The sequence below is a fragment of the Lacerta agilis genome, chromosome 17 (genome assembly GCF_009819535.1).
Source record: "Lacerta agilis isolate rLacAgi1 chromosome 17, rLacAgi1.pri, whole genome shotgun sequence".
Lineage (NCBI taxonomy): Eukaryota > Metazoa > Chordata > Lepidosauria > Squamata > Lacertidae > Lacerta > Lacerta agilis.
Window position 1 is genome coordinate 11,040,109 of NC_046328.1, and position 22,907 is coordinate 11,063,015.

Consider the following 22,907-nt stretch of genomic DNA (forward strand, 5'->3'; position numbering starts at 1 on the left):
AAGATGCTTAACCCACCCCTACTGCCACCGGAGAAGCGAGGAGAAACGGCGGCTTCTCTGGTGAGATCTCACGAGAACTCGCAGAACTCTCGTGAGATCTCACAGAGATTGTGAGATGTCACCACTGCCATCGCTTCTCCTCGCTTCTCCCACCACTGCCACCAGAGAAGCAAGGAGGAGAGGCTGTGGCTTCTGGCGAGATCTTGTGGGCCTCTTGCAGGACCTGGAAGCCACAGCTGCATGATCCCAGTTCATACCCTCCAACATTTTTCCAATGAAAACAGAGATAATTTTACTATTTATACTCCACACATCTTATTGGGTTGGCCCAGCAATCTGGGCAGCTTCCAACATAAATAAAAACATAATAAAACATAATAAAACATTAAACACACACACACACACACACACACACACACACACACACACATGGCTTGGGGGTTGGATAACTCCATACTCTCCAACATTTTTTCAGATGGCTTGAGGTTTGGATAACTCCTTACTCTCCAACATTTTTTCAGTGAAAATAAGGACATCCTAAGGAAAAGCAGGACATTCTGGGATCAAATCAGAGACCGGGACGGCTTCTCTAAATCAAGGACATCCCTGGAGAACAGGGACACTTGGAGGGTCTGCCTGTATGCAGGACTTGGTGGAGGGCTGACGTTGGAGTGGCAGCTGCTTCCCGTTTTGCCTCAGTTGGCAAAAGAGGATAGGCCACCCCGCATACCACCTTGACAGTCCTGACAGTCCTAGGAACTGTCATTTTTTAAGCTTGCTAAGAATTGTTGAAGGTAAAGGGTAAAGGGACCCCTGACTGTTAGGTCCAGTCACAGACGACTCTGGGGTTGTGGCGCTCATCTCGCTCTATAGGCCGAAGGAGCCAGCGTACAGCTTCCAGGTCATGTGGCCAGCATGACTAAGCCGCTTCTGGCGAACCAGAGCAGCACATGGAAACGCCATTTACCTACCCGCCGGAGTGGTACCTATTTATCTACTTGCAGTTTGACGTGCTTTCGAACTGCTAGGTGGGCAGGAGCAGGGACCGAGCAAGGGGAGCTCACCCTGTCACAGGGATTTGAACTGCTGACCTTCTGATCAGCAAGCCCTAGGCTCTGTGGTTTAACCCACAGCCCCACCCGCGTCCCTTATTGTTAGGAGGCCCCTATTCTCCTCCCAGACCTACAATTCTCAGAGTTCCTTGTGAAGAGGAATCGACTCTTAAACCACTCTGGGAACTGTAGCTGTAGGAGAGGAACAAGTGTTCTCCTAACTCTCAGCACCCTTCACAAACTATGTCTCCCCCCCAAAAAAAAATTTGGGCAAAGGTTCTCCTGTACTGTATCCACTTCCACATAAAACATTTAAAACACTATAATACCACTTTAAGCAGCCATGGCTTCCCCAAAAGAATCCTGGGAGATGTCAAATTAGCCTCCAGGGACCGTGAAATAATCCAGGTTAGATTTCAAAAAATAAGTGGTTGTCATTGTTCTGAGCCCCCCGCCCTTTTTTTATTTCGTTTTGTTTATTTAAAAAGCTCCAAACCTTTGAAAATGAATTCTGCGAACAAGCCCCTGGCCATGGGGCCTGCAAATTTAATTGTTTGCACATAGAGAACTTAATACGGCGTCTTCTCCTTTCTCAACCATGCGGAGTAACCGTAATCTCCTTTGAAAAGAATAAACCTTTATTACAGAAGCCAGTGTTTCATGTTTACAATAGCTGATTTGTAAATGTGTTGAGCTGGAAATCTTCAGCCAATTGGGACGACAAGTTTGCCAAGAAATCAAAAGAAGATTTCCCGATTGGTGTGCGAAAAAGAAAAAAAGGAAAGGGGCGGGAGAGGGGGAGGGGGAAAGCCCTTTGGCACATCTTTGCAAAAACTAATATGTATGATCAAGATAATGTTTAAGCTGGGTAGGCACAGACAAGAGAACATTCCACCAGAAGAGCCCTCTTTTCTGTAGAGGGGAAATGTCGGTGGATAAAATTATTTCAGCATGGATGTTGCACGAGGTTTGCTTCTAGGGCGCGTTGCAGGTTTTTTTGTTTTTGCAACCCCCCCACCCCCACCCGCAGTGACAAGGGGATGGAGCAACCCATCTCTCTGAGGACAGGTTGCAACGTTTGGGACTTATTAGTTTAGTGCAGGGTCCCCCAAACTTAGGCTTCCAGCTGCTTTGGGACTACGGTTCCCATCATCCCTGACCACTGGTCCTGCTAGCTAGGGATGATGGGAGTTGTAGTCCAAAAGCAGCTGGAGACCCAAGTTTGGGAAACCCTGGTTTAGAGAAAACGAGGATGAGAGTTGACGCGGCAGAAGTATTTAAAATTATGCACGGCACGGAAAGTGAAAAGTTTGTCTCCCTCTCTCATAACACTAGAACCCATGGACTAGATGGGCCACTGGCCTGATCCAGCAAGCTCATCTGACGTTCCCTAACTGGTGAGGTAGTACTTTTGTGAAGCATCCTAGAATTGCAAGCTTGTGTTTCATTCTTGCATGCTAGCGGGTGGCTGTTGCTCACCGGGCGGGAGAGGCTGAGATGGTGCAGAGGTTGTCGCGGTGCAAGCTTCTCAAGTGTGTTTGCTCTGCCCTTGAACTCCCCACTGCTTCGCCCCTCTGCCATGTGGCAAGTAACAGTGACCCATCTGCCAGGATGCTACCATAGCAGCTCCATCTCCACTGCTTATGCACGCTGGTCCCCCACCCTCTCTCTAACATACAATGGGAATTATTATATTCTGCATAAGGCAACCTCAGGCTCTCTGTGGTCTCGGGCAAAGATATTTCCTAGCTTGTTGCCTGAGATCCTTGTAAAACTGGAGGTGCCAGGGATAGAGCCTGAGACCTTTTACTGGCAAAGCATAATACTAATACTACTAATACTAATATTGTTATTACTAATAATAATTGTCACGGCAGCTCTTGCCTTTGATGTTGCTGTGAGTAACGGCCGGCTCCAGCGTTGAGCTTAAAAAGCTGTTTATTAGACATTGGTAATTACAGAGTGATAAAACATGACTACTCTCCTAGCTAACAGATTTCCGGACTAGAGTCTTCGCGCCTTTTCCAGCAGAGGAAGCCTCTAGTCGCCCTGAAATGACGTCTGAGCTTACGTCTCCCCCTTTGTTCCTTCCCCTGTCTGCTACTGACAGCGTGAGGGCTTTCTCTTTCTTCCTGAGACGTCTGCTGATGGGGGCTGGGGGATGAGGAAGTATCTGTACTTATTATTGGTAATTGCTCTCCATATTTACGCTCCTCCCCCTGACTGGCAGAATCCCAATTTTCTCTCTCTCCCCTTTCATCTATGCTCTCTCCCCTCTTATCCCGAGCAATGCTTTGATCCCTGACAATAATAATAATAATTTATTTATACCCCGCCCATCTGGCTGGGTATCCCCAGAGACTCTGGGCAGCTTCTAACAAAAGATTAAAAATACATTAAAATATCAGTCATTAAAAACTTCCCTAAACAGGGCTCCCTTCAGATGTCTTCTAAAAGTCAGATAGTTGTTCATTTCCTTGACATCTGATGGGAGGGTGTTCCACAGAGCGGGCGCCACTACCGAGAAGGCCCCCTGCCTGGTTCCCTGTAACCTCACTTCTCACAGTGAGGGAACCGCTAGAAGGCCCTCGGTGCTGGACCTCAGTGTCTGGGCTGAACAATGGCGGTGGTGACGCTCCTTCAGGGATACTGGGCCGAGGCCGTTTAGGGCTTTAAAGGTCCGCATCAACACTTTGAATTGTGCTCGGAAAAATACTGGGAGCCAATGTAGGTCTTTCGAGACCGGTGTTACCGTATATGGTCTCGGCGGCCACTCCCAGTCACTAGTCTAGCTGCCGCATTCTGGATTAGTTGTAGTTTCCGGATCACCTTCAAAGGTAGCCCCACGTAGAGCACATTGCTACCCGCTGCAAAACTGTTTTTATCCCTCCCTTCAGCAGCAAACAGGTGGTGAAAGGATGGGAGCCAGAAACGAGCCACTGAGAATCAAGAGAGGAGGAATCAACATGCTCAGCAAGACCTCAAGGACTGCAGATGTGCAACATCTTTTATTTTATTTTTTTTAAACAGAATTTATTAACATTTTCATAATATAACATAAACCCAACCCCACACCTACAAATAGAAAAACAACTACAAATACACATAAAGTCAGGATTCTTCTTCTTACTTGTAACCTTACAAAAAAAAAAATTCCTAGTTCTGAATCTTGACGTTTGACTTCCCCCGCCTTTTCACCTTCGGTTTTAATTCAATATACTATTTCCTTAACAACTTTTCTCTATAAAAACAATTTAACTTTACTTAAAAAAAGAAAACATACTTATCTCCAACTTTGCATTATACCTTAAATCTTAACCAAATATTCTTATAACTAAACTTATTTCTTCTGTCCTTTATCATGCTGCTTTTGACTTAAAATTCAATATCTCCTTACTTATTTAAAATAAACTTATCATTAACCGACTTCGCACTCCGACTTCGGATACCATGGCAGACCATTTAGATTATACATTTAGTTCTTCAACCCACTCCTCCTCTGTCCATTGTCTTTTCCTGTCTTTCTCCAGCGCCAAATCTCCCATTGTCTTGCTCCAAGTGTCCACAGGTCCAGGCTGCATCCACAGCAAACCCCGCATCGAGCCTCAAGGCGTTACTCATCTGCGTTCTGGGCTCCTCCGTTTCTTTTGCTTCTTCTTCTTGTAAAAATTCTAATTCCATGTCCCTCGCCCCCGAGCTGCCACCTCGGGGTCTGGATGTTGTAAGTTTTCCCATTTCCCGTTGCTTTTCCCGGTTTTGCCCAGCCATCTCAGACCATCTTTCAAACGCCTCTCTCAGCTCTTTGCCAAGGCATGATTCCATTGTATAGAACTTTTGAAAAGCCTCCTCTGTGGAAAGTAGATCTTTTTTATAAATGATTCCACTCAAGACTTGTAGTTTCCGATCAAGCAATTCCATCTGTAAAATAGTGAGCTTTTCCTCATCCTTTAAATATGAGTTCGATACCAGTGTGAGCGCGAAGTCCAGCATTTTGAGAGAGAGGGTGAGTGTCAGATTTCAGTTCCTGTCTCTTCCTTCCTTTGTTTCAAATTTTTCCTACGACACTCCAAGTCGCCGCCATTTCTCCGAGGCAGGAGTATAAAGACCAAAACTTCAAACGGAGATATTTTTCCCCCAGTTAACCCCCAAAGGGAGGTCTCAACAGACTCAGTTTTCAAATTCCAAATACTTTCTAATGATTGTTGTGGCAGCAGTCACTTAAAGAGTTAATTTCTTTCAGCAGCCGAAGGGAGGGAGGCGGGCTGCCTTTCTTCTTCCCCCAGAGCATTCCAGGAATACAAAGAGTCAATCAATTACTCACAGCCTCCGGGTTCTTATCAGCTCCTTAATGACAGGTAGAACTTAGACGCTCATCACAGGCTTTGCCGCCGCAATTTCATCCCGGTTGGGGCTTCTCCCCTATGGCCCGGCTCCGTAGTCCCTTCACCCCCACTCCCCCTTTACAGGGGGTGCGGGGGAAGGGTTCGGAGCCACAACGGGCACAGCCGGGGAGCCCAGGGCACGGGACGCTCTTCCCGCACCCCAACCGGAGCCCTGCTATGCGGTTGCAGGGCTCCTGACCCCCGGGATGAACTGGGTGCTTCGCAGCCGAAGCGACCCACGACCACCCATAATGGCGTCGCAAGCGGAAGTCAGATGTGCAACATCTTTTAAAATCCTCAAGGGGGAATCTGGTCTGTCGGGATAACCATTGGTTGGGATAACCAGCCGTCTGAGAGCCTGCTCCGGCCAGTTATGATGGTCCGCTGGTTATGAGGGTTTCTTGAGGGTCGTGAGGAGTTTTCGGGAGTTGCAAAGGGTCTGAAGAGGATAGGATAGGCAGCAAGAAGCAAAGCAAAAGGTGTGGCCGAAAAAGCAGAAAGGAGGCCAAATAAAGAGACTGCAGTCGGCTGTTGGGTTGCGCTCTCCCAACTACTCTCTGTGCGTGTTCTTTCTTTCTCATGTCTCTCTTGTTTCTCTTTCATTTCTCTCACCGCTTACAGAGAGCAGGGGCCATTTATTAACAAATCATACAGCGTCATCAACTTAGCATAAACCAATCACAACATAGTAATAGCGAGTGTTTCTGGGCGGGAACCCAGCCTTGCAACCGTTACCTGGCGCGCTTTCGGGGAGGCGCGGAGGGATCCAGGCACCAGTCTCCGGCCGGATCTTCTTTCCTTCTGCGCAGTAGCGCGGAAGGATAAACAAAGCGGCAAACGCGCGGGAAAACCCCAAAACGTATTCCCACACTGGTCCCCCACAAAGAGCAGCCCTGTGGGGACAGAGGGTGCTCAGCAGCCACAGAATGTTGAACGTTGGCTGGGTTTGAGCCCCACGTTGGGCATTGCAGGGGGTTGGACTAGAAGGTCCCTTCCAACTCTGCCATTCTGTGATCCCATGAAAGGGGAAAAGGCTGGGCTAGTGCAGGGGTGGAGTACCTCTGTAGGCCAAATTTGGACCGGCACAGATCCCAATTTGGCCATGACATGGTTTCAGTGACCATAGCTGTCAACTTTCCCCCTTTTTAAAGGGAAATTCCCTTATTCCGAATAGGATTCCTCGCAAGAAAAGGGAAAAGTTGACAGCTATTGGTTTCACCCAAATGATACCTGCCCCACACCGTATGTGATGTTAGCTGATTGGCAGATAAAGATGTGTCTGGATCAGCTGCCTGACCAAGTTCCCTGGGGAGAGATCTCAGTTGGGCAACTGATCCCTTTCGAAAGCAGGCTGGAAGTTACTGCTTATCAGCTGATGAGAGATAACTTCAGGCCTGCTGATTAGCGTTCTTCAAAGCAGCATACTCCAGGCCCTCTGCAAGTCCTGTGTGGTGCTTTGAAGTCCTTATGGTATTACCTGAAGACGAGGGAAGATACAGATCTGGCCAGATCAGTTTCCCTACCCCTGGAAACCCAACAGGAAGGATGCCCTGCAACATTTTATTGCAGACCCGCTTGTTCCTGGTGCTTGAGGGCCTTTGACAAGTTTTCTCATGCTCATACTCACAACTCCCTTGCCGGACAGATTGCAGATCTTCTAGTTTTAATGGAACTGGCCTTACATTGTTTGGCCGGTATATAAATAGATGCTTCATAGCAAAACTAGCACATTCTGTGAAAATACCGAAAATAACGGCTCGTTGACTGGGATCGCTGCGCTTAGGGAAAAACAAAACAAAACCCTTCATCTCGTAATGGATTCCGGATTAATTACTCATTTTCTTGTTCTCAATGGCTAGCCGTCAGGAGCTAATTTATTCTTTTTTATTTCTATTATATTAATTTGTTTAAATGCTAAAGCGACTTGCTTTTTTTTAGAAAAAAAAATCCATATTACTATAATTACTGCTGTGCCTTGTGTGGACATAAGCTGTAATGTAGTGAGTGAAGTGAATCAAGGAAATAAATACAGTGATTAATGTCCCTGCTGGCAGTAAGTAGCAAAAGACTCTTGGCAGCAGCTTAAAGCAACGCAAAGGAAAGGGCAGGTTGCAACTGATTATCGGAGTCAGAAAGTTTAGATTATTGGAGCCAGGAAGTAGGGTGTTTGTGTGTCCCACTTGGCAAAAGGCAGTCCTCTATTTGCAACTCTTTAGTTTAGAGAAAAAATGACCGTGGCCACATATGCACCATACATTTCAAGCATTACAGTATCACGTGAAGCAGCTTCCCGCCAAGGAATTCTGGGAGCTGTAGTTTGTTACTGGTGGTGACAGTTGCTAGGAGAACCCTGTTCCCACACACCCACCCACCCAAAGCTACCCAGAGTGGTTTAACATTAAGTACTTCTTCCCAGGAAACTCTACATGCCATGAGCAGTGTGGTTACCACTGCTGGCAAATTCACCCGTTTGAACCCTTATGGATCCCACTGCCCCCAAAATCGCCAAAATGCTCCCCCCAGATTCTCACCGGGGATCCAGTCACATACTGGCAGATCCAGGTTCTGCGATTAAGGTTGACCTGGAGGTCTCGCTCAGCGAACCCATCTGTTGGATGCCCATCTGTCATGGATGGTTCAGCTGGGATTCCTACAACTCTACAATTCTATGATTCTGCGAACCCGTTTCCTCCAAATATTGGGCTCTTTGCAACAAGGAAAGTGATTGGGAAATATGCTACAAAGTGTGGGATAACTATTCCTTTAACACGTCATCTAGCCTCTCTTCAAATGTGTAAGAGCGAAGGTTCATAAAATAGCCAGTGTCAATGAACTGCCCTGCAGACAAACTGGGGTGAATGTTCAATAAACAGGGCATCTAGAACCACCTAAAGCCAGAGCAGGGAACATTTGGGCCTCCAGGTGTTGCTGAACTACAACTCCCATCAGCCATAGCAAGCATGTCCAGTGGGCAGAAATTATGGGAGTTGTAGTTCAACCACTTTCAGTGGGCCACGGATTACCCACACCTGCGCTAGAATGTCAGGCTAAGGAGGAGGCAAATTCAGCATTGATCCTGCACATCCTTTTCCCACTGGCCACTCTTAGCCACCCTATGTGGATTTCAGGATGTGCGCTGAGCAGAGCTAATGTGCAGCAAACTGCCCCCTTGGAAATGTACACCTAGTCACTGTATCCTATACCCCAAAGCAGCTAAATGGACGTGGTTGGCACTGTGGTCTAAACTGCTGAGCCTCTGGGCTTACTGATCAGAAGGTTGGCGGTTCAAATCCATGTGACGGTGGTGAGCTCCCGTTGCTCTGTCCCAGCTCCTGCCAACCGAGGAGTTCAAAAGCACACCAGTGCAAGTAGATAAATAGGCACCGCTGTGGCAGGAAAGTAAATGGCTTTTCCGTGCGCTCTGGTTTCCATCACAGTGTTCTGTTGCACCAGAAGAGGTTTAGTCCTGCTGGCTACATGACCCGGAAAGCTGTCTGTGGACAAACGCCTGCTCCCTTGACCTGAAAGCGAGATGAGTGCCACAACCCCATAGTCGCCTTTGACTGGACTTAAGCATCCAGGGGTCCTTTACCTTTTTCTTACCCCAAAGCAGGGCGCCAGCAAAATCCCAACCCGGATGCACCAAAGCTGTTTGGCTCAGCTAAATTTAAAGGAGCCCCTTTCAGAGGTCACTTTGCAGGGAGGAATGTTTTAAATCACCAAAGATCTGTTAGTCATCCGGGTCTGTTAGCCTATAGCTGAAGTGCCACTTAAGCGCTGGGGAGCTGGGAGATAAAATTCCTGCTGGCACATACTGCCTACCTAAGAATGGCCCTAAAAGGATTGCAGCCTAAAAGCAGATGCCCTTGGGACGTGTGAAGCCACAGACAAGTAGCGACAAATCACCAGCTATAGATTCCAGGGAACTTTTGGCCCAGCAAATGATGTTGGAGTCTCAGCTCCTATTGCATGTTTAGACCTTTTAACCTCACCCCAGATAAATTCAGACAGGACTCAAATTTTGGTTTGGTTTTTGGCAGAATTTAGGCCACAACTTTATTGATTACAGCTAGTGATTGGTTGCATAGGCTCTGGTTCGACTAGCTCCCTGCTCTGCAGGTAGCGCTGACCCAGGGTTCCAGCATAGGTCAGCCAAGGGTGAACACCTAGATAGCGGAAAGCTGGAAACCTGCTCTATCTGCCACCCAAATGTCCCACTGGAATCAGGCACGGGCACAACCCCCTCTTAAGGGTTGACCAAACCATTGAGTCCCTGGATTCCTTTAACAGAATACCCGTCACATAGGGATGGCGAGAGCGTTCTCCCAACCTTATCACTGAACCAGAGCCTATCCTATCCGCAACCTTACAAGTTGTGTCAATTTGCTATGCGGCAGGCACCCAAATGGCAACAGCCCATCAGCCAAGTGGGGGAAATTCCTGCCATCCCCCTGTCCCAACGACAGACGAAACATGACAGCATAGCATGGTCAAGCACACAAGTCCTAAAAGTAGGGAGAGGTGGGCGGGTGTTTCAGTGCACGCACCGAAAAGGGGAAGCTCAGGGTCATGTGCATGGGTCTTTATAGGTCCCTCAATCCATTTAGCTTGCGTCCCATTGGCCAGATTGAACTCTGCATCGAGGGACCTACCGATTGGGTGTTGTGGCTGTCAATCACTCCCACCCACAACACAGGGATTTGGTTGCCAGGTCTCACTGCAATATGTGCCCTCTTTAAGGGAGGACCCGATTTGTCCCTGAGCATGCAGAGTTGGAGTCCAGCAACATCTGGAGGGCTGAAGGTCTCCCGCCCTTGACATCAGTGTCAGCTCGGTCCAACCAGTTTTCTTTCCCTACTGGTTCAGGCAGATTGTAAGGTTGGTTGGTTGGTTTCCTGGCATACCAATCACAACATTGCATAAACTGTCGTAATTTTTCCTGACGTCCTCACAGATGCTAAAAACAAGAATATTGATCCTTAAAATAGGGTTGCCATATTCACACTGAGGCATAGAATCATAAAACTGTAGAATTGGAAGGGACCACGAGGGCAGGAATCTTTTGCCAGTATAGGGCTCAAACCCATGACCATGAGATTAAGAGTCTCATGGATTACAAGCAGCTAGTTATGGCTAAACCACAGAGCCTAGGACTTGCCGATCAGAAGGTCGACGGTTCAATTCGGGGTGAGCTCGCATTGCTCGGTCCCAGCTCCTGCCAACCTAGCAGTTCAAAAGCATGTCAAAGTGCAAGTAGATAAATAGGTACCGCTCCGGCAGGAAGGTAAACAGCATTTCCGTGCGCTGCTCTGGTTCACCACATGACCCGGAAGCTGTCTGCGGACAAACGCCCGCTCCCTTGGCCAGTAAAGCGAGATGAGCGCCACAACCCCAGAGTCATCCGCGACTGGACTTAACGGTCAGGGGTCCCTTTACCTTTAGCTATGGTGCATTTAATCGAAAGTGTCAGCACTCACGCACAGGAACTCTCTGCCTATTGACATCAGGCAGGTGCCTTCTCTATAGTCTTCGAGTTCTGAAAAAACTCAAAAACTGAGGCACAAAGGGCGATCTGCGAATTCAGTGGAGAAAATTGGGGGGGGGGACTCAGCAGAAGCCGTTTGACTTCTGATGTGCGTTCGAAAATGGAAGCATTTACTTCCGGGTTTTTGGCGTTCGAAAACCGAAATGTTTGGCTTCCGAGGCGTTCAAAAACCGAGGTACCACGGTAGTTGATTTTAACTGTTTAGTAGGCAAAAAAAAAAAAATGAGAATTACTATTTTGAAAATAGAAAATACCTGGCAAGTAATGACTTGATATTAGCTTTGGGAAAATGTGAGGCCTTTTGGAAAGGGTACAATTCTGCCTGGCCTGCCCCTAGGAAGTTTTAAGCTGCCATCTCCGATTAGATTTCCAGTTGGCCACTTAGGTCTCAGGTACATAATTCTACTGAGAGTTTTCTCTTTTTTTGCAGGGTGTGTGTGTGTCCCTGCAGCATGCTAAGTAAAGAAATGAGGGATTTCAAAATGGAGAGTTTTCACTTGGGATGCTTCTGGGTATTGCTTAGCATTTATATAGCAATTTTGGGGGAGGGGTGGCCTTATTACTTTGCTGTCTCTCCTTCCTTCATCCTGGCAGTAACTCTGGGAAGTAGATTATTGTTATTGTGCTGTTTTACTGGGGTGGAACCAAGCCTGAGAGAGTGTGACTCTCGCAAGCATCTAATTCTCTTGCTTTCCCTCCCTACTCCAATCTCACTGGAGGCAGTGCGTTTAAAGCGTTTACATTTGCAATCTTGATTCCAAGCAACAGCAAAGAATTAAATGGGGATATGGGAGGAAAGTATAGCCCAGGATCTGCTGGGAGTCAGTTCTGGCCAGTGGGTCAGATCCTTTCATGAGTCAAAGGTGACAGGTGGGTGGGGCCACCTTTCAGTCACCTGATGCCACAATGACGTCAGGTGATGATCGTCGAGACTTCAAAGCACCACGTAGGGCTAGCGAATTGCCCTGAGCTGTGCTTTGAAGCACCGTTGATCACTAGATGTCCTGGAATGAAGAACTCGAACTCAGTTGAGAACCAGTGTGGTGTAGTGGTTAAGGAGGAGGAGGAAGAGGAGGAGGAGGAGGAGTTTGGATTTGATATCCCGCTTTATCACTACCCGAAGGAGTCTCAAAGCGGCTCACATTCTCCTTTCCCTTTCTCCCCCACAACAAACACTCTGTGAGGTGAGTGGGGCTGAGAGACTTCAAAGAAGTGTGACTAGCCCAAGGTCACCCAGCAGCTGCATGTGGAGGAGCAGGGACGCAAACCCGGTTCACCAGATTACAAGTCTACCTCTCTTAACTACTACACCACACTGGTTCTCATCACCTATCAGTTGGTGGGCAATAAATCCAAGCCTGGTTTCTGCAAAGATTGGCTGAGGGTCAAGTTCCCCATGGAGAACCTGGCCATGCAGCTGATGCAGCCGATGTGACATCAAGTCTGGTTTCTGCAGGTCTTGCTGGGCAATCCAGCCGTGTGTCTTCCTGCTCCACACCTGATCGTATACGATGTCAGGTCTGGGGCGGGTGGGGGCGGTTTGGGGAAAACAGCCTCATGGACCAAACTGGGACTTGTGTTAAGACAACGTTGGCCCACAGGCTGGAGGTTCCTCATCCCAATTTAAGGGTTCATCCTGTCTTTCCACACAATGATGCCTGAGGTGGCGAGCAATAAATAAGGTAAAGGAACATGAAACAATCCTATGAAAACACAAGCCAGTTGCCATTGGTGGCTTAGACTGGGGTGGCTAACCTGTGGCCCTCTCCAGAAGTTGTTGAACTGCAACTCCCATCACATCAGACTCCTGGCCATGCTGGCTGGGGCTGATGGGAGTTGGAATCGAACAACTTCTGGAGAACCACAGTTTAGCCACCCCTGCAGAAGGCAAACAAGTCAGGGATGCTTGACAAGAAATTTATTGTCTGTCCTAAAAAAAAAGAACAAGACAGAGACAGGCCTACCCAAAGTTGGTGTGCATTACAGCTTCTTGATATTTACACCTTTCAGTCCTCCTATAAGCTTAGAGAAAACTGATGGGCATTTCTTTGCTTATATACAGCAGGAATAAACACAGATTTACAGACCTATGCATTCAAATTTATTGCCTTATATGACTGGGATAAATCACACATGCAGATTGAGCATCCCAGTCGTGGAATGAGATGCAAATAAACAGGAAGGTAATCAAAAACCGAAGAAGGGAACATCGGAAGCTGCCTTATCCCAAGTCAGTCCATTGTGGCCTATCTAGTTCAGTATTGTCTACACTGATTGGCAGCAGCTCTCCGGTGTCTCTCCCTGCCCTACCTGGAGGTGCCAGAACTTGAACCTGTGATCTTCTTTGTGCAATATAGATGTTGCACCATTAAAAAATGGTCCTTCCCCATAACATTTGGAAGAGGGCGAGGGGAGAGGGAATGAGAGGGGTGGGAATGAATTTCAGAACTCACTAGTTCTAAGCACCTTCAACCCAGACTTCAGTTTACTGTAGATTTGTTTTCATTGTTTCGTGAATTAACGTTGACAACTCTTACGTACACCCATGCTCAGTAGGGAATGTTGGCTCCGGGGCCAAATGCAGCCCTCTGTGCCTTTCTGTGTGGCCCTTGGGATTCTCCCCAGGCCACACTGCTCACCGACACTGCTTTGTAGCCCTCCTGGAGTGGGTTGCTGTTGCTTTGGCCTGCCTGGAAATTGTCCTTGCACTCCAGTAATGCCTCTTGCTTGCCTGGATAGAGAACAGAGAGGGCTGTGTGCAGAAGCTAGCCTATTTTATAAAGGCAACATTTACATGTGTTGCTCCGCCTACTTTTGCACTTGGCCCCGCCCACCACTATCACGATTGCCCGGAATGGAATGCAGCCGTCAGGATGAAAAAGGTTCTCCATCTCTGCTCAAGGGGACCAAACACTAGGGCTGGGCGGTATATCGATATATTGTGCTAAACTGGTTTGAAGTACATAATCGCGATATCACTAATCATGATGTGTGTGTGTATGTGCTATGCAAAAATCACAATGTAGGAAAAACTTCACAAAGTCAGCTGGCCACTGCCTCTACATCCTTATTCCAGACATTGTGATATATCATTATATTGTGATGTTTAGCTAGTGGTATATTGCAATGTTGAAAGCCAGGTATCTCTCAGCTCTACTGAACACCTGCCTGGATACTTACACTTATGCAGTGCTGTTAACACAGGTAAGACAGCGGCAAACCAACGGTTAAAAGATCAGAAAGGCAGCAGTCCCGACAAACCAGTGAAATGTTGCTGTTACAAAACATAATCGGTTGAAACACGGTTTTGGTTTCTCTTGTAATGCTTGAACCAGATTGCGCTTGAACAATATTCTCCACCGCCACTTGGCAACACAGGTTCCCATGACTCTCCGCTGCCATTTTCTCTTGTTCAAGGCACCCTCTGGAACCTGTCCTCCTACGAGCCCCTCAAAATGGTGATCATTAACCACGGTCTACAGACCCTGACCAACGAAGTGATCATCCCCCATTCCGGCTGGGAGAACGAGCCAAACGAAGACTCGAAGCCTCGAGACGCCGAGTGGACAACCGTCTTCAAGAACACGTCAGGATGTCTGAGGTGAGATTGGTGCGGGGCGATCGCAGAGCAATTGGGGTGGGGTGAAGAAAGCGGGGAGGGGGGATGGTTAGGAATTCGCATTTGGCCCAAAATCTGCATAGGAGCAAAAGGAGGTTGTAATGAAACATTAAAAAATGACTTGGCACCTGTTACACCTTGAGTTTTCCATTCTACACGTTCAGAAATGTTGTGTTGATAATACAGAGTCCTGAACGACCTGGATCCAGGTTTACCTGTAGCAGCTGCCGGAGCCTTGATACCCTGGTTTAATAGCTAAGGTCACCCCAATGAGCACTGTTGGCCATCCCCTGTGTCACAGAGGCCTGACCAGCCTTAAACAGACACCAGCAATTTATTGTTGCCAGTTCCGCTGCTGTACAACACTCAGTCTTACCGGCAGAGTAGAAGAAGAAGAAGAAGAAGAAGAAGAAGAAGAAGAAGAAGAAGAAGAAGAAGAAGAAGAAGAAGAAGAAGAAGAGTTTGGATTTGATATCCCGACTCCTTCGGGTAGTGAAAAGCGGGATATCAAATCCAAACTCCTCTTCTTCTTCTTCTTCTTTATCACTACCCAAAAGGAGTCTCAAAGCGGCTAACCTTCTCCTTTCCCTTCCTCCCCCACAACAAACACTCTGTGAGGTGAGTGGGGCTGAGAGACTTCAAAGAAGTGAGACTAGCCCAAGGTCACCCAGCAGCTGCATGTGGAGGAGCGGAGACGCGAACCCGGTTCACCAGATTAGGAGTCAACCGCTCTTAACCATTACACCACACTGGCTACACAGAGATATGGAAGCCACCTTTGCATGGGATCTCCATGCATCTCCTGAAGACCTCTTCTTCTTCTTCTTCTTCTTCTTCTTCTTCGATTTTACAACTCAATTCACATTCATAATAACACAAGATTCTTCCGAATCTCAAGACTCCCCCCCCCCGTGGGTTCTTTAAGTAACTTTTGAAACTACGTATTGTAAGTCCATCTAATTTACAATCCTCCATTGTATCCAAAGTCTGTGTAGCATTGCAAGAGCTATTTAAAACGTGCCAAAGAGTTCAAGTGTTTACAGTGGTCTGTCGAATATAATGTAAATTTGTCCCATTCTTTGATCCTCCTGGATCCTGAAGACCTTTTCATGCAGCCAAAAGGTCTTTGCTGCTGTTTCAGACTTCCTTGACTGGCCAGTCATTGTTTCGGACTGCTTTTAAACGTCTTTTATTGTGTGCACATTGCCCTGCACTGCCCTGATAATTTTAGATAAATACAAGCGTCGTCGTCGTCGTCCCACTTATAGGGGGTTATATTCCGGGGCCCCGCACACATAACTGAAATCACGTAAAGTGAGGAACATGCCCTGAAAAGTCTCCACACGCCCTTTCTCTCCAACTCTCACTCTCCTACTCTATCCCCAATCCAGATCAAAATATCTGGATTTGAAGCTCTGGGTCCGGCTGGAGGCTGCGACTGCTGCGGCTTCACTTGTCTGCGCATCAGCTGTTACCCGAGGAGGCTGAGCAGCTGAAACAAAGCGCCACTGCACCTCCCGTCGGGGCTTCCTCTGCCCTCACTGATGTCCTCTTTGGGTCTCCTCGCAAGTCACAGGGACTCCCCAGCTCTCTCCCTCCATTTCCAGCTTTGAATGAAATTTATTTGCTTATTTCCCGGTGCTGCCCGTATACGCAGTCATGTGTGTGTGTGTGGGGGGGGTGCCTGTACTTTTACAAATAAAAGCAGTAGATTATTAAATTTCTACCCCTGCCTTCCAGAGAAGCCCAGACGGAATGTGTGCAAAACATTTGCCTACATTTTTGAACTCCTGCCTCTCCATATATGCCGTTTTTAGGTTAGGTCAGTTTTTATGAATGATGTGTCAGGAGCTGCCCTCGCAGTGGGGCAGAGCCACAGTGAAAGCTTGCCGGCAGTGGGGTCGAGGCAGCCGTGAAGTCAGGGTGCTTGGATGCACTGGTGGAGTCAATTACCCCCACTACGCTCTGTGCCATTGCTGGTTTGAACTGTTGAGACTTGCCCCACCATGTCTGGAACAGAGTGGACTTCAGTGGCTAGCTAAGGGTATTTTATTTAATTGGTTACTGCATTTATATCCCGGTTTTTTTCCATCAAAGAGCTAAAGGGGACGTACCAGGTTCTCCCTTTCCTCATTTAATCCCCACAGCAACCCTGTGAGGTAGGTTAGGCCGAGAGGAGGAACTGACTGGCCCAAGGTCACCCAGTGAACTTCATGACCAAGTGGAGATTTGAATCCTGGATCAGGATATTTCATACAGGAATTCACAAAAATCAAATTCCCCAAGCATCAGGAAACAGACCTGTCTTTTCCTTATCTGTAGCATTTCTCTGCACATGCAGGATAGAGTCTCAGCACAAAAGAGTAAATAATAATAAAGCGATAACACATAAAACATTAAAAACTTCCCTTCAGGTGTCTTCTAAAAGTCAGATAGTTGTTTATTTCCTTGCCATCTGGTGGGGGGGAGCGTTCCACAGGGCGGGTGCCACCACCAACAAGGCCCTCTGTCTGGTTCCCTGTAACCTCACTTCTCGCAGTGAGGGAACCTCCAGAAGGCCCTTGGAACTGGACCTCAGTGTCCGGGCTGAATGATGGGGATGGAGACGCTCCTTCAGGTATACTGTGGCAAGGCTGTTTAGGGCTTTAAAGGTCAGCACCAACACATTGAATTGTGCTCAGAAACGTACTGGGAGCCAATGTAGGTCTTTCAGGACCGGGGTTATATGGTCTCAGCGGCCGCTCCCAGTCAGCAGTCTAGCTGGAAGCTTTCTCACTGATGTTCATTTGGACTCAGAGAGCAGAAGCCTGGAAGGGCAACAGTAGGTGGCGCAAGAGCCAATGAGCAACAGAACGATCCACAGATGGATTGTAAAGGAAAAGGCAGGCAGGTGGGTATTGGCTGAGGACAGGCTGGGGTTGATGGGGCACTGCTCCAGCTGGCCATGATGGTCCAGCCTCCACTCAGTTTTTGAATGCAGATATGGCAATGGGCTGTCTACGCTTCTGTGGTGTCATGGATCGATGCCTGCGAGGCTTTCAATGCCTCCCTTAATACAGTAGTACCTTGGGTTACTTATGCTTCGGGTTATGTACTTTTCAGGTTACAAACTTGCTAACCCGGAAGCACAACCCGACGTGCACGCGCAGAGCGTTTTTCGCGTTTTTTCCGGTTATTCTGGGTCATTCCAGTCTGCATGCACAGAATGAATTGTTCGGGTTACGTCCTTTTCGGGTTACGTACTGTAACCCGGAACAAATTAAGTACGTAACCCGTACTGGCTAAAAGGAACTTGCGCTGCCAACAAAGTGTCCTATTTGGGGCATCGTGTCACTGCAGGTCACACCTTCCTAAACGGAGAAGTTGCTAGCGCAGCAAGTCTTTTTTTGAGATTTAGAGTTTGTGCATCCATGATATCATGGGCGCGTCACTCCAAGGCAAAGAAATGTTAGCCCGGAGACAGCCTGGAGGCTTGCTGGTACCTAGAGATGATTTATGCAGCAGTTATTTCTTGGTACAGCACATAAATAGAACAGCCCCACTTGCCTGCAAGCCAGCTGCTTCTTGCACCCATTGGCAGTTTGTTGGAACGGGTGGGTTAACGGTCGGTAGAGCCGGCCCTGGGAGATGGTGTCTTGTTGCGAATGTCCACAGGTGAGCAAGATTTCTCCGAGCAGCTGGTGCGATCTGGGAGAGTTGGGCTTTTAGCATTTCCGGGGCCTGGGAAGCTTTTGCCATAAAGCAAAAGTCCATAAAAAGCCAAAGTGTTGTCAGTTGTTGTTGTAGTTGTTTTTGGCTGTGCTGCAAAATCGTTCGGTTTTTACGGCGAGGGCTAATAAGTTCGTTCAAGGCTAATAAAAGGAGCTGCGTTGCGCCTTGTAGGGCGCCTGAGAGCTCTTCAGCCCCGTTGCTGCTGATTAACGCGGACCTCCAGAACGTTTCCTTCATTTCCGTTGCTTGGGCTTGCGATCTCCGCATTGCACTCCGCTGGTTCCCCGGAGAGCCACTTTCTGAATGCAGAAAGTAATGGAAAAGTGGTGTGAGAGGCCTCATTACTGAAATGATCATCGGTCCCGGAAGAGACGCGGGGGATTTTGAGTGGGGTCCAGGCGCGGCCATTTATTTGTTTATTTATTTATTTTGTTAGTATTTGTCCCTCCCTCCCTCCCTCCCTCCTTCCCTCACCACCACAGCGCAAGACCTTTTTAGATGTTGCAGGGCGAAAAGGTTTATGGGAATAGGCATTAAGATTCCCCCGGATGCTGCAGAAATATTAAGCTGATCATTAATAGGTTGGCTTAATCTTCGCTGCGGTATTTCTTTCCCTGCCCTCCCGTCAACAGGGCACCTCGGTGGTTATGGTCTAAGCAAAGAATTTCCCTTGTGCTGCAAGCAATCTTCGGCTTTCTGTTTGGAAGACCACCCTCCCACAGCCCACCCACAGCCCAAGACACAAAAGGGATGGGTAGTTCAAGCAGAATTTCCTTTTCTGTTAACGTGGGGCTTTGGGGGGGGGGGGTTGCTGCAACCGCAGAGGTCTTTGGTTTCTTGAATTTGATGTGAAGGGTCTAGTGTGAGGAATAACACGTTGCTTTCAAATACACATGCCTGGCGCTGAATGTGGAGCTGCAAATCTAGGCAGGTTTGCATGTTGTCTCTTAAGGATTGGAAAGAAGCTTCGTGTTTGTCCGGGAAATGAATTGGGCCATTTGAATATTCCAGTGGTGAGGGACTTCAAGGCCTTGGGCCAAATGCGGACCTCCAGACCTCTCTCCGTGGCCCTCGAGCTGCCACACCTTCACCAGCTCTGCTCTGTGGCTTTGTAGGTTCACTCACAGCAGAGGGCAAGGTGTGAAGAAGCGTCTCCACCCCCCATCGTTCATCCCTGACACTGAGGTCCAGCTCCAAGGGCCTTCTGGCAGTTCCCTTACTGCAAGAAGTGAGGTTACAGGGAACCAGGCAGAGGGCCTTCTCGGTGGTGGCACCCGCCCTGTGGAACGCCCTCCCGTCAGATGTCAAGGAAATAAACAACCATCTGACTTTTAGAAGACATCTGAAGGCAGCCCTGTTTAGGGAAGTTTTTAATGTTTGATGTTTTATCATGTCTTTGATACTCTGTTGGGAGCTGCCCAGAGTGTCTGGGGAAACCCAGCCAGATGGGCAGAGTATAAATAAATTATAATGACGATGATGACGATGACACAACAATGAATGTCATTGGACAACGTTGCTTCTCCTCCACCCTTTCTGCAAATGCATCATTCTGTTCCCCTATGGTTCCCCCATAAAAGCAGCAGAAAGAACTGCACGCTCATGTACCGCGCCAAATTCCATCCCTTTCCTCCCACAATTTTCTGAGTTAAGAGAGCTGCAAATGGATTCCCCCACCCCACCCCCTGAAATCAAATAACACAGAAATGAGCACTAAACAGATTCGATTACTTTTCTGGAAGTGGCTTTCACTTTGCGTGAAAGCTCAGATATAATGTGGAAATGAACAGTTAGGGAAATGTCGGGGAAATGGAATAAACTGCCACGCGAATGCAGCCGTTGTTCCTACGAGTGAATGGGCTCTTCCCTATCGCTGGGATCTTGGGTTCACCTGAATTCAATCGTCAGGGCCTCATTCCACCTTTCTGCAAAATGGGGGCAGTTTCTCCATTCCCTCGTGCTTTGGTTTGCAAACACAGGCTGCTGTTGCCTACAAGGGCTTGAGATTATTAAGTCTGTTGATGCTGATGACGGCCTGGTGAGATAAATAAGCCTCTCTGTCTGCTGTGCGACACAAAGCCTGCCACCAGCATGGCGAACACCAACAGAGAATAAATTTTGCAGCCATCTGTCTGACTGGCTTGCGTGTTAAATTTCCCTTTTTACCATTTCTGGCATGGAGGGTAGACCCAGGAATCCAATCTTTGATGAATGACACTAACTTCAAATTACAGAGCATGCTCCACCTTTTTTTAATAAAAACAAAACAAAACAAAACTGACATGTTTTGATCTGTTCCTTTTCTCCTCCTTGATTTCTCTCCCACTGGAGGGACGCAGTCTTAATGGAGGGGGGCTGCATTAATTTTATTGCACCAGGGAAGGTGTTTGGAGGGGAGGGGGAGAGAGAAGAATAGGTCTGATTGTTCAGAATTGCAGAATTTTAAAATGACTTGGATCTCAGCAGTGCCAGCTCACAGCACGTCTCTTTCCACAATCACAGATACTTTTCATTTCAAATTATTATTATTTTATTTCTGTTGCAATGTTAACGAAATTTGCCCAACAAGTCGTGGCACGTGGGCAATGGCTGTCAAACTCCTCGCAGCACTGTGCAAATTAGCTGGATGTGCTCTCTCTTTCTCTCTCTCAGCTAGGGCAAAAGGATCCAAGGCACAGAGGATCTTAAATGAATGAATACATTTCTTTATCTAATCCCAGTCAGAGCAGTGGCACAAAGGGATGCGGTTTAAAACCGCAGTCCCAACAAAAAAACAAAAACAAAAAACCAAGCGTTTGCCCTGGGAGAGAATCTCCCATTCGCTTTGTATTTATTTATTATCTTGGGCCGCATGTGTGCTTTGATGCCCTGGGAAGAGGGATTGTGATTGTTAAACCACTCTGGGAATTGTAGTTCTGTGAGAGGAATAGGGGGTCTCCTAACAACTTGCAGCACCCTTAACAAACTACATTTCCCAGGATTCTGTGCGGGGGGAGCCACAACTGTTGTATCATAGTGCTTAAAATATACTATATAGAGAATTCCAGTTCGCTCCTTATTTTCGAGTCAGCCTCCTCATTTCACACCCTCTTGGATACATGAATGGATCAGAATGCTGATCTATGGATTAAGCTGCATAATCAACTGAGAAAACTGCGCATGGATCTGAAGGAGGTCTAAGGGCTGCCTCTTCCTTTCCTTTCCTTTTATTTTCTTTCTTTCTTTCTTTCTTTCTTTCTTTCTTTCTTTCTTTCTTTCCTTCCTTCCCTTTTAAAATGCTTCCTGGAAGTGACTGTAGATAACAACATCATGTGGTCTCTTCCTGGGGAATTGTATGCCGGGGGGGGGGCAGAATGCTCCCCCCCCCCAATGTCCTCATGAGGATTCCTTAAAAAGTTCCAAGAATTCTTTGGGGGAAGCCATGACTTGTTAAAGTCGAATTGCTGAGTTTAAATGTATTGTGTGGGTGTGGCCTAACATTGTGTGTGTGGGGGGGGGGGTTAATACTTGAGGACATAAGTCCTCTCAGCGTAAAACCAGACACAGCATCCTTAATAAAAGCCAGTAAAACTGAAATATCCAACCAACCCAGAACAGAATTACACGAACACAGGTTAAAAACACCCGTGACTGGACTCATCTCTGCCTCTTGGCCTGCCTCGTCCCACTATCCTGTTTCAGCTTCTTCCTCCGATTCTGAACCGCTCTCTGGCACAGGTTCTCCCAGCTCACTAAGCCCTGTTGTCCCTTCAGCTGCTGATATCTCGGCCTAGTCTTCCAGACCCTCCAAGTGTCCCTATTTCCCAGGGGTGTCCCTGATTTAGAGAAGCCATCCTGGTTTCTGATTTGGTCCTGGAATGTCCCACTTTCCCTTCGGGTGTCCCTATTTTCATTGGAGAAATGTTGGAGGGTATGGCGAGATATCCCTGTTTTCAATGGAGAAATGTTGGGGAGTATGGAGTTATCTGACCCCCGAGCCATCTGAAGGCAATCCTGTATAGGGACATTTTGTGTTTGATGTTTTATTGTGTTTTTATATATGTTGGAAGCTGCCCAGAGTGGCTGGGGCAACCCAGTAAGGTGTGTGTGATATAAATAGTAAAATTATCATTATGGAAGGGGCGTCCCTATTTTCATCGGAGAAATGATGGAGGGTTATGCTCCTCTCCATTTTCTGCCTTTGTTGTCCCACCACCACTCCCCAGGCTCTCAGCGTTCTCCCCTTGATGGTTCCCCAGTTGGTTTGTCCCACCATTCTTCTGCATGCAAAGCAGGTGTTCTTCCACTGAGCGATGACACTCTCTGGCACAAGGCTTCTGTACTGATCTGAAACAACAGCTCTCATTGTGTTTTCCTGTGCCTTTATCAGACACAACTTTGCCCTACCAGCAAGTGCCTCTGTTGCGATCAGCTTCATCCATGTGCCTCAGGCTGTGTGCCAGGACGGAGAACGTGCTTTGCCTGCTAGGGTCCTGGGTTCGATCCTTGCCACGTCAAGGATCTCAAGTAGCAGGACTTGGGAGGGGAGGGATTCACCCTCAGACCATGGAGCACCACTGCTGGTCAGAGGAAACTGTGGTAATGTCTCAGTGTCGGTG

General features: G+C 47.7%; 1 protein-coding gene across 13 annotated transcripts in view; it reads left to right on the forward strand.

Annotated features, from left to right (window-relative positions):
* The window catches only part of ARVCF (ARVCF delta catenin family member), a 452,118-nt gene that overhangs the window by 331,539 nt on the left and 97,672 nt on the right, over nucleotides 1-22,907 (forward strand). For all 13 annotated transcript variants that reach the window (XM_033135996.1, XM_033136004.1, XM_033135999.1 and 10 more), the window contains one exon: nucleotides 14,397-14,580. In XM_033135996.1, the coding sequence (XP_032991887.1) occupies nucleotides 14,397-14,580 (184 nt within the window). The remainder of the gene's footprint in view (nucleotides 1-14,396; nucleotides 14,581-22,907) is intronic.